The 12,796-nt window shown below is 36.3% G+C and overlaps 1 protein-coding gene across 3 annotated transcripts in view; it reads left to right on the top strand.

Annotated features, from left to right (window-relative positions):
- Window positions 1–12,796, top strand: part of myrf (myelin regulatory factor) — a 35,619-nt gene that overhangs the window by 7,222 nt on the left and 15,601 nt on the right. For all 3 annotated transcript variants that reach the window (XM_066667809.1, XM_066667810.1, XM_066667811.1), the window contains 10 exons: window positions 6,144–6,234; window positions 6,723–7,010; window positions 8,014–8,075; window positions 8,805–9,027; window positions 9,175–9,275; window positions 9,423–9,537; window positions 10,306–10,501; window positions 11,061–11,137; window positions 11,721–11,831; window positions 12,212–12,311. In XM_066667809.1, the coding sequence (XP_066523906.1) occupies window positions 6,144–6,234; window positions 6,723–7,010; window positions 8,014–8,075; window positions 8,805–9,027; window positions 9,175–9,275; window positions 9,423–9,537; window positions 10,306–10,501; window positions 11,061–11,137; window positions 11,721–11,831; window positions 12,212–12,311 (1,364 nt within the window). The remainder of the gene's footprint in view (window positions 1–6,143; window positions 6,235–6,722; window positions 7,011–8,013; window positions 8,076–8,804; window positions 9,028–9,174; window positions 9,276–9,422; window positions 9,538–10,305; window positions 10,502–11,060; window positions 11,138–11,720; window positions 11,832–12,211; window positions 12,312–12,796) is intronic.

Consider the following 12,796-nt stretch of genomic DNA (forward strand, 5'->3'; position numbering starts at 1 on the left):
TTCTCTGACAGATGCTTATTTACATTTTAACAACTCTTCTTGCCTGTTGCACATTTACTTGTGTTGTGTTTCCATATTTGGGAAAAATAAGCCACTGTGTGGTGGATTAGGCTCATATGATATGTAACACATTTAGAGATATACTTTCACCTGTAATATGCAATGATTGTTGGTTTATCGGTTTATATGTGCCTCTGAAGCCAGCAGCAAGAACTGATCGTGCTAGCATTGTTATTGGGTTTTTAGCACATTACAGTTGATGTTCTTCGTTTTTGTAGAGTGGTGGTTCTTTCACTTCTCATGAGAACATTAATCCTCTAATGTTAGAGGTTGATTTCCTAGACAGGGTTTAATCTTAGTCCTATACACTATATACTCCTCTCATTGTAAACTCACAACTCAAAATGCAATCTAGTCCAGGACTAGGCTTAATCCCTGTCTGGGAAAACACCTCTAAGTATAAGTTAGACTGGAGCAAAAATACAGAATGCCAGGTGGACCATAAGGACCAATTTGAAAACCATGTATATGAACTCATTAGTGTATGTCTATGTCAGATCTTAGTTTGAGGTTAACAAGCTCATCTCCGATCCACTGACTTCTAATTTTGGTTTGAAAATCTGTTAAAGCTATAGTTCTATTCACAGGTTCTTACAGATTTGAAGACTTTGGGTCAGGAATTTCAGGGCAGTTGTACAATTTAAAAATGGCTGAAATGTAAGGCAAAGGTTAACATCTCTGTAAATATTCCTGCTATTTAAAAATCTCTGTAAAAGATGTACAATCATAAAATTGTGTATTAGTGTGTGAGTGTATGTATGTCTCCCTCTCCCAAGAAAAAAAAATTGCGTGCTGGGAAGTATTAAGTGTTTACTGTTTGATAATGGTATGGACTTTGCCCGATCATGCAGCATTCTGGTGTGAATTAGAGATTAATGATTAACACACACACACACACACACACACACACACACACACACACAGAGAGCCATATTAAATCACAGAACCTTCTTAAACAATACAGGGGAAAAAGAAGTGATAGGGAGTTGAGTTAGAGAAAAGGGGGAGCATGAACATGTACAGGAAGCAAAAGAAAAAGAAAGAGAAAGAGACACACAAAGACAGAATGGAAAGAATATATGCCTTTGTATGTTGCTGACAAAGAATAATGAGGCCTATGAGGAGAAAAACACTGCTTCAACCATCTCTTGTATATATACACTGCGGAACACAATACACACGATTTATATTGGACTGAACATTACATCAGTATGGGAAATACACTGTATCTGGGTAAAATTAGTTAACGTTTGCCCGCAGCTTGGTAGAAGGAATTGTTAATATAATGTTAGTTTTCATGTTGAATAACATTGCATTACACTTGTCTGACTACCAAAGTACTTCTAGAGTTGAAAGCAAAGTTACTGGATGAATTGCAGCTTTCAAAAATGACACATTAGAATTGTTTTTCAGAGTCTGTAATGTCAACAGAACAAAAATGCTACATCACAATATTTGAAGACAACTAGAGGAAATTCTGTCAGTGTATCATATCATATCATATCATATCATATCAGTGTATATCATAATACTATGATATAATAGAATGTCTTAGCACATGTCCCTGCACACAAATATAAGTCAGACTGATTCTGACTTGCAGTATGCTCATTACTGTTATTTACCACAATTAAATATAATATTAGCAATCCATCCTTATTACTGGTTTTGTAATGCATTTTCTTTTGACAACTTGTGTACAAATATGTTTTAGTTTTCCCATCCTTATTTGTTACTTGAATAGTACAACGGCTTTTTATAAGAGATTTTTTAGATGAATTCTGATAAAAAGGACTAACTCTCACTCATGTACACCCACACACACACACACACACACACACACTACACACTAATCCCAGCTCTGGTTCTGTTTATCTTGCGTTGTTATCCACCAGACAACTCCAGCATTGAGGTGCTGTACTGATGCCCCCACCCCCAATCAGACGCCCCTCAGCAGAGAAAAGAGCAGTGTGTGTGTGTGAATGTGCTACATGAGCCCTATATTGACAATCAAGCTTCTGTCCGATCAGCACCACAGCTGGACACAGCTCTCTTTAGCCAAACACAGTCTCACTAACTCAAACACTAATTAAACAGCTGATTTAGCTACCAGACCTGTAAAGGCTGTGCAGAGATTTAAGGATCAAAAATGAAAAACTCTTTTAAACCAAAACATACAAAATAAAGGAGGACATGTGTTGAATGTCTGATGCCTCCAATGTGTATTTTTAGGTAGGACTTTCGTAAGTTATTTTAAATCCAGTGTGTGAATGTGAATGTAGACTAATGGCTGACTCATCTCCTGGCCTCACTATGGGCTGGAATGATACTGTGTTGACTTGACTATCCTGTTGTTAATGAGCTGCCTTTAATTGATGGTTATTATTAATATATCATTTAAATATTTTTTATGGTTGTTATGACAGTGTTTTGGTCTGACAACTGTTAATGTTTTCGTTACCATGTTTTCACATTTCTACATTATTTTCAAGTTTCCTGTACACTTGCCTCATCGTTCTCATCATAATATTTTTTTTCTTCATTCTACACACACCTCTCTCTCTCTCTCCCTCTCTCTCTCTCTCTCGCGCTCTCTCGTTATCAGTCCTGGCAGTGCAGATTTACTGGTTCTGATGGGTGGGGTGAACATCTGGGTCTTATTAAAGAGCAGTCATCCTTCTCCTGCCCTCTCTGCCCCTGGCATACACTTAGTGCTACGTTATCTAGCCAGTGTGTTTTCTACAGTTGTGTTTGTCACTGATTTCTGTGTGGGAACTCATGGAGATAAGATTTTTGTTGTGATGATGATGTTGTAACTTCCTAGCAACTTCTTTTAAGCGTAATTTTAAAGTTAATCTGAAGATGTATTATATAGATTTTACATAGGAACAAACAAAGAAATTTGCTTTATGGTTTACGAATATAGGCATCATTCTCTTTAAAATGGTCCAGACAGATATTCTATATTTTAATAGCTTTTAATTTTTGTACCAGTAGCTGCTCTATGCAATTATTATTTAATTGGTTCCCAGTATGTTTTAGAATGACTTGTATCTAACAGGCCAATATTGGGAGAGAAGATGCATGTTTCAGACACCCCCAGCCAGACTTAGAAAGAGATTATGGAGCATTTAAGAATGAGGATGCAGGAGTGGACCAATAAGAGGGGCAAGAAAGACAGTGAAAGGTGCACAAAAAGAGATTTTTCCCAACACTAACACTGGAATTCTTTGCATACTCGACTGGGTAGCAGCTTAATCTATCAAAGACGAGAGCCCTGGGTTTTAGGGGACTCCTGCCCAGCCATTCCACACCTCCCCCTGATTTCTCCTGACCTTCTGCCTATCCCCTCCCTTCCTCCATCATTTCACTACTATCCTCTATCTAACTGTGTTTTCCTCTTTTTTGAAAAGCCCTGTTTTTCTGTTCTTGACTTATATTTAGCTTTATTTTCTAATTTCATTTATTTTGAATGTTAGGATTAGTGATGTGAATAAGAAATATTTTCATTATATGCAGGTTGTATGGATGATCGATTTAAGCACCACTGACTTAAGGCATGTGTTGAAAATGTGTGATTGTAGCAAATGGTCATGTGTTGAGGATTTGGAGAGAATTAGTATAAAGGTGGTGGTGGTGATTGGGGGATGTTAGATGGAGAAAGTGGGACTGAGAGGGCGAGATGTAGAGAGGCAGGAGAGAGTAATGCTGAAAGAGAGAGAGAGAGAGAGAGGGAGTTGATGAGGATGATAATAACATTTTGGTGATTTATACAATTTTACTGTATGAATGAATTTACCATTTGGATATGTCTGAGTAACTATGACTAATCGGTTAACTGAGATTCCTGTCCCACTTTGTCAAGCTGACATCATTGCTTAATCATGTCATACACACATTAATCTGCTCCCAATGCTTCACTCATGTCCTACTGTCTCTAAGAAAGTATACAGGCAAGCCTGAGTAAAGTTCTGCAAAAAAAATAAAAAATAAATAAATAAATTACCTACGTATACACATACTCATAATCCAAACTTAAAGGGGATGTTTAATGTTTACAATTGTAATAAAAAAATAGAACACATTTTATTAAATTCTGAATATATTTTCTTGCCATTTGCCAGCTCACCTGTCTGTCTGCTCTTTCAAAACCGATCTAATGTGTTTACGAATCCCCAGGGTCTGTAAATGGGTAAAATAAACTAAGTGTCTAAATCCGTTATGCTAGGCTTTCTCTCTCTGCTCACAGCAGAAAAGCACCATTTTGGAGGTTTTTAGACAATGAAAAGACAGCCAAACTTTGTAAAGTATGAACATATTTGAGGATATTGCTCTGTTCCTGCTCCATAAGTAGGTAATATTGGTTTATTTTTGCTGTAGATGGACCTAACTCTGATCTCGCCAACTGTAAACACAGACCTACAGAGCTACAAAACTAAATGAATTGAGTAACAAATTAGTTTCGGTGATAATTCAAACAATGAATAGAAACTTACAGACAAGTTAAATTTCAGCCACATTCAAACAGTCGTTTTTCTCAAAATTATGGTTCCACCCTAAAAGACGTGGAGCTTCTGAACATAAACAAACCAGAGGACAGCATTTCCCCACAAACTTATACATCCCCTTTAAGTTTAACAAATTTACTTTAGCCCCTTTAATGACATAATTAAAATACAAGAGAAGCATAACAATACATCAATAACAAATTAATTACATTGTAAGCATGTAAAATACATTGTAAGCAGAGTCAATTCTGTGCTACATTTTGCAGTTTTTTTCCCCACTGACATTACTGTAAATGAGATGCTGAAAGTCTTAACAACAGCCTCTGACTACTCTTCCTAGTGATGTGCATTTTCTGATATCACTAAGTTCAGTGCATAAGTGTGTTAAGTGTTAAGAAGCTTATTAAGTCTTTTCACAACCTGTCATTCACCCTTTGATCTTGAATAAATTTACTATGATTTGATTTTCCTTGTGCTGCTTTTTAAACTACTATCCAAAGTGTTCAAAGGCAACACAAGACATTTCTCAACACTTTAAAATTAATTTTGTTTGTTTATGTTAATTTAAACTTAATTTGATTCAGGGTATTGTCCTGACAGATCAATATTACTTATATAATATAATATATACTTATAATATCACTTATCCAATTCAAGGTTGCGCTGGGTCTGGAGCCTACCTGGAATCATTGGGCACATGGCGGGAACACACCCTGGAGGGTGCATTAGTCCTTCACAGAGCAACACACACACTGTTGGGAGGCAGTTGATTAGTGCTGGTTGTTTAACTTTGGAGATCAAACAACACTGTTACATTAGAAGTAATTAGTAATAAATAGAATTTCTACGATGCATAGTAAGGTTTGCATATTGCAATACCATGATGTCATGACAACTACATTTTGTGTAAAACAACAAGATATTTCATAAGACATTTAGTAGCAGTTTGGTTTGTTTGCCCAGGTTGCACTGTAGTGGTGAGCATTTCCCATATCATCTTGACTTACACATGACCTTTTGTTATAGTCTGTATTCAGGTATGCATTTTACATCAAAACTGGACTTGAGGCAATCTCAGTTTTGTATTGTGCAGTCAGTTTTCAAAAATAAAGTGGAGCTGTTCCTCTGGGTATCTATAATTCCTCCCTGTTTTTCATGCATTACTTTCAGGTCAGTTTAAGGATTTTTAACAGTTTTATTTCTATTTATTCTTTGTTGTTTATCTTCTCTTTAGTGAGAGTATATTAGCAACACTACAGATAAGTTTTTATTAGCGATGATATGTCCTACACTCTCAGAGCTGTTTTACCAAAGGAATAGTAACACATGAACGGTTAGACACAATCTGTGTTTTAGGAACAGAAAATAATCTTCACTTAGTATGTGATGTGTACTTAAGAGTGCTTATTAAATTGATGTTTTTTATATCTTAGCGTGACTAAATTCTTGTTTATTGCATTTCTTGACCTCACATTTTCTCTGTTCTCACTTCTCCTTTATTCTCCTATCTTCTTCTTGTCTCCTCTTCTATCCTCTCTTTTCTTCTCCTGTCCTGTTTTTTCTTTTCTTTCCAAGGTCATGATATTAACAGCTCTTTGGAGCCAGCAAACATTGACACCAGTATCCTGGAGGAATATATTAGCAAAGAGGACGACAACACAGATATGTAAGAGGGTCAGAATGCGTACGCACATGCATGCACATAGAGCAACAATATACTGCACATATAAAGGGGATTTATACAACATTGTTCACTTAAGTTAATCTTAACTTTACATTGATTTTAACTTTATTCATCATCATCATCATCATCATCATTTTCTTCTCCGCTTCTCCATTTCAGGGTCGCGGTAACTTTATTATTCATTACATTAAAGAGCTGAAAAATTTCTCTGGAATTTACAGCTTATTTCCTGCATCTGTGTAATGTGTTTGATACGGCAGAGCAGAGACTTTAATATATTTCTCCAGAAGCCCTGTATAAACATACACTACAAAGGATGCTGATATGCCCTAATATTATAATGTTTATGTTCATAACATGATTAGTATTTTGTGTGTTTACTTTGACACCAGGTCATCTCATATGTTTTGGCAGAAGTTTTATTTTTTATAATGATTAATAAGACATTTATAAAAATGTTTCTCCTGCAGCTGTTTTTCAGAGGTCCACAGTACCCCAGGGCCTAACTTCTCCTCCCCCCAGGCAGGAGCATCTTCATCTGGGGGGGTAGTGTGTGGTGTGAGCCCCCCCATTGCCCAGCGCCAGGGCCCTGGCCAGTCTTTACCCCCACCTTGCCAGAACCCCTATCCCCCTCCACTTGGCCTCCTCAGACACAACCACCCCTGCCTGGGGCAACAACAGAACCAGGCCCACCAGCACCATCAACAGATCCCACAGCCTCATATCAAACCAGAACATTGTGGGCACTACGCACCTGGGTGAGTAAAAGAGAGAGGGAAAGAGAAAGAGGAGAGGATGAGATAGCAAGTACTGTGGGATTTGAGCAAATGTTGATAAGGAGAGGGAGAAGTATGAGTCAAAGGCTGATAAGCAAAAGAAAGGACAGAGAAGTTTAAGGGCTTGTGGCCAGTATTATTACTAACTTATGATAAATTACACGATAATGACCCAAAATAGATTTTAATATGCTGTGAAAAAATGTAACCACTTAAAAGCTCAAGCCATTTATATACCCTGTCTTTCATCTCCCAGCTGCGTACATCAAAAAATACAGTTCTATGCAAGTCAGACACCACTTTAATTTATTTATTTGTAGTCTTAACAGGATATATATATAATTAAATAACACATGCATAAGAAAACTTAAATATAAAAAAAAGGAAAAAAAGGAAATGAGACTCCTACCAACCATGCAAAACCATGAAGACCACCAAAAAGTCACTTGCATATAAACAGCACTTAGGGGTTTCAACATTTTTAGTTATGATTAATAACCAGATAATAAGCCTACAGTTTAAAGACTTAAGCAATATGTGAAACAACAATAGATAAGAAGAAATAAAAGTTAAAGTCCTGGTTGCTTCCTACATTGCCTTAGAGAAGTAAGTGTATTTGCTCTGGCCACACCTCCAATCAAGTCGGCCTCTTATTATATGGCCCACCCCATTTTTAAAAATGACCTGAACTAAACCTCGACATGTAACACTCAGTCTTGGAGCAGAGGGAGTGAGCCATGAGCAATCTGGGAAGAATATGACAAATGGATCTCTACTGATAACCTCTTATTAATTATGGCTTGAATGACACAGCGTGCTGCTGCAATCATAAATTGGATTTTTAACATGGAAAAAATGAGAACAGCAGGTATGACCGTAAACAGACACCCATGAGTAGGCTTTGCTGTCTATTATTTATTAAAATATCAATACTTCCCCTGAAATGTCTAATACTGTGTGCCTTTCTACCTCTTTTAATTTACAGAACATTACCTGAGTCCCCACCAGACTCTAGCTCTGAGCCATACTCCCCCCAGCAAGTGAATGGTAAGTTCAGGAGACAAGAAAAGAGATTACAGGTTAATACCTCATATTAGGGGTAATTTAATGGTATTACCCTGCATGAATGCTAATAGATGTAGTTTAAAACTGAGAATGTATGATATACATTTAAGCATAATCCTGACCTGCAGTTATTACTTTTATGCATATATTATTATGATTGATCAGAGAGAAATATAGAGTATGACTATTACATAGAGACACATATTAATGAGGCAATGGAAAAGGCACAGGAGATAACAGGGAGCAGTTGAGGCAAGTGTGAAATGTTAGATAGTAGGATCTAATTTTAACAGAAACTTATTGCATATTTAAGAACTTATTTAACATCATAAAATATTAAATGTGGTTTGTTCATTATATTATTCCTTTGTGTAATATTTGTGTTACATCTCAGCAATCAAACACACATGTGTGCTGCTCCCTGCACACCTGTGTTGGTCTTTCTCATCAAGGAGAAAGGTGTGGAATGGTCTAATCTGATTGTCACAAATCCAGCAGTTTAATAATGGAACGTAACATTAGCCAAGCCACGGAAACAAAAGATTTTTTTCATAATTTCAATTTTGATGCAAATTTGAAGTTTAATTTTAGAGAAGAAATTTTTATTTTCATTTCTACAAAGGCAAATATATAAATGATGTAACAGGTATACATTTTTAAAAATTAGAGTTGATAATTTATCCGAACATAATACATCTCTCTCTTTTCCAGAGTCTCACATGCTCAGGGCCATGACGCCTGAGAACATGTGTCATATGACCAGCCCACCACCTTTACCCCCTCATGGCCATTATCCCAGCATGCACCGGGACATGTACCTGAAACCAGAGCCCATGATTTCACAGTATCCAATTGGTCCAGCCAGCAGTGGAGGTGGAGACATGCAACAGAGTCAGATGCTTCATCAGTTACTACAGCATCCACAAGGACAAGAGTGAGTAAGAGAAAAAGGAGTATATTGAATAATATAGAAAACAGAAATGAACAGAACATATTATTGAATTAATCATGACTAATTATTAAATAGTTTTTTTTCTTTATGTGTGCATGTGTTTGTTTACTTATGTGTGTGTGTGTATAGTGGTATTCCTGTTCATCAAGCAAAGAAGAGGAAGCACTCGGATTCCCCTAACAGCACTCTCAATGCACAAATACTTAGCGGCATTATTAAACAAGAACCAGGTACGCTCACTCACGCAAACAGACACACACAGAAGAATACTCACTGAAACTTTTAATGTTAAAATTGTATTTGTTTACAACACTGAACTGGATAAGCAATGAATGATAAGGAAATGAATGATGGAACAAATGTATTGTATTGGTCAGGTTTGATGCAGGATGCGGAAAACTCATATTTGGACCCAAACTATCAGTGCATAAAATGGCAGCCACACCAGCAGAACAAATGGACTACACTATGTGACGCAAATGGCAAAGAACTGTGAGTGATATCTCTGCTTTACAAAAATGTAGCACTGTGACCTCATACATGTTTTTGGAATTAGATTATTTCATATTGAAGTAGAGATAGGAAGAAAGAAAGAAGAAAGTACATATATGTGTAATGGGTTTATATTAGATGGATGGATTTAATGGGGTGTAGGGAGGTATCAGGCAAAACTGAGAGAGAGAGAGAGAGAGAAAGAGAGAGAGAGAGAGGTCTCAGAATTCCAAAGAGGTGAGCTGTGTGTAGGAGTAAGAGTAAGAGTAGTTTCGATTACAGAAAGGGGGAGAGGAGGAGAAGAAGGAGGGCAGAGGGAAGGAGTAGGAAAAAGAGATGCAATGAGATCTTCATAGGGGAAGAATTTTAAGGGTGTGCATATAATTACGCTCTATCTAAAAATAAAATAAAACAATACTTTCTAGTTAAGGGATGGTAAATATGAATGAATAATCCCTTGCTAGTGTCTGTTCAGTGATGCTCACTTGCCATTCTAGTATTTACTCAAGTCCAGTACATTAATATATGTATTGCCTTTATTTTAATATTCAGTGAAATTTGTACATGCAATTTGTTACTAACAGAATTTATACATTTACAAAGCAATGTAATTACGGTATGGTTTGAATAAAACAAATAAGGACATACTGAGAGAGACACACAGTAAACAATATCAACAGTAAACATGGTGACATTTAAACAGCCAATAAAGTGATAAGGCTTGTTCAGATTCTCTCTCTCTCTCTCTCTCTCTCTCTCTCTCTCCAGCCCGATGCCCACCTACAGAGTAGATGCGGACAAGGGTTTTAATTTCTCTTTGGCAGATGACGCATTTGTATGTCAGAAAAAGAACCATTTCCAGGTCACTGTGTATATTGGCATGCTTGGAGATCCAAAATATGTGAAGACCAATGAGGGACTGCAGCCAATAGAATGTTTCTACCTGAAACTCAATGGAGTCAAGGTATGTAAAATGAAGGAGAGGTACTAGTGAAAACCCCTCAATGAAAAAAGCAGACATATGGAATCAGATTTGTTCTGTATTGCACAAAAAATGATCTCAAACAAAACATAATTTGCAAACAAATTACCCAGCTCTGTCCTTTGTCCACCATGATTTTTATTTTTGCCTGCTCTCTGAGTTCTATGCACGTTGTCTGTTGTGTGCGTAAACCTTCTTGCTTGGGTTGTTTTTTCAGGGGTGCATTCCTATTGCTTTTGAGTGAAAATGTTGTTCATGTTTCTGAGTGCAGCAGGCGTGTGTATTTTGGCCTTGGGATTTCGCATATACATAATATCATGCATATGAACACCTATGTAGCTGAATAATACCTCTGATATTCATATTTTTTAAACAGATAGAGTCATTTTTGCTTGATCTGCATATATTGCTAGGATATTTAGAAATTTTTGACTTCAGTTGGTTAAAATGAATAATAATAATAATAATACCACACAGTCATGCTTTCTCTCAAAACACAGTAGTTTAATTTCATTAAAATATATGTTCCTGATATGTTCAGTTGGAAGCCATGAACCAGACCATTAATGTGGAGCAGTCCCAGTCTGACCGCAGCAAGAGACCATTTAAACCAGTACTGTGAGTTTTCCATTATGTTTACTCCATGATTATAGCACAGAGGGAAATGTACTACTTTTGCAGACATTTTGAATAAGTTGACAGATTATTGTTTTATTATAATTATAAAATATTTTCATATTGTTATATGATTATTACTATTTCTGTCTATATTCTAGTCCTTAAGGTTTCTAATATATATTAGGTTATTTTTTAGGTTATAGTTATATAATATAATAGTTTATGTAACCAGATGATGTTGGCAACACACAAAGTTATTAAAAGATACAAATATTTTGTTTAATTAAAATTTCTTGAAAACTATGAGATATGTTTAATACTTCGTTAATAACATGAGACAAAATTAACAGAAATGCATTTTACAATCAGTTGAAATTTGTAAGCATCCCAATCTGATCGCTAACATGTACATTGCAAATTAATGAAAACAGTGATTCCATATATTTGAACACCAGTGTACTTGAATTTGCTGAAGAATTCTCCTTAAAGATTTGCAAAAATGTCAGTGCCATTGTCTTGCCCGAGCACTGTCTTGTGTTTACTGACCCTGTTTAATAATTTCATATATATTTTTTTGATGTAGGGTGACTCTACCCCCAGAACAGGTTACCAAAGTAACAGTAGGACGACTGCACTTCAGTGAGACCACAGCCAATAATATGAGGAAGAAGGGCAAGCCTAACCCCGACCAGAGGTAAAATATGTATATACTCACACTATTTCAAATAAGAGTTTATGCATATGTTTTAACAAATTTAAATTCAAAGTAATGGAGAAATAAATCACTATACCGTTCTTTGTCTTTCTGCTTAAACAGATCTATTCAAATACAAATTTAGCAAGCTATCAAGACCAGATTTTATTAATAAAGGAAACAGGGAAACCATACGATGGTATATCCCTCCAATATTTAAAAAAAGCACCAGATTTTAATGAAAACAAAATCTCTGACACGTCGGGAGAGGCCTTTAATGCTGAGAGCCTGCCGTGAATAAAAAATGAGCATGTGTGTTTGTGTGTTTGTGTGTTTGTGTGTGTGTGTGTGTGTGTGTGTGTGTGTGTGTGTGTGTGTAGGTACTTCATGCTGGTGGTGGCCCTCCAGGCTCAGTCCCACAGTCAGAGTTACACAGTGGCTGCGCAGGTGTCTGAGAGGATCATCGTCAGGGTAACCGCTGTCAGTCTGGCCGTGTCTGTCTGACCAACCTCCTCCAATCACTGCATGTCTCTGTGTGTCAGTCAACTGACCTGACCAATCACCTTCATTCTTTCTAAAGTAGTCCTTTCCCTTTGTCACTCTGTTACAATTTCATTTGTGTAATTTCCTTTCATTTTAATTTTTCGATCTCATTTTCAATTTTTCAGTATACATACTTTTAACTGAATCAATGATGTATTTTTGCATGTAAAACTTTCCTAAACATGAAAATCGGTTTTAAACTATTTCAATGTGTTTTTGTCAGTAATATTCTGTCTAACACCAGAATAAACACACATCAATATGAATAGAATAAAATGCATTTTTTGATAACGTCATAAAAACAGCTCCAAATCATTGCTTGAACTTTTTGCATTCCATCAGGAACAGCATCTGATTCAGCCTAATGGAGATTAATAACTAGTTAAAGTCAAACTAGTTAGTACAAATTCTAAATTGTAAAG

Source organism: Hoplias malabaricus, chromosome 4 (assembly GCF_029633855.1).
Source record: "Hoplias malabaricus isolate fHopMal1 chromosome 4, fHopMal1.hap1, whole genome shotgun sequence".
NCBI lineage: Eukaryota > Metazoa > Chordata > Actinopteri > Characiformes > Erythrinidae > Hoplias > Hoplias malabaricus.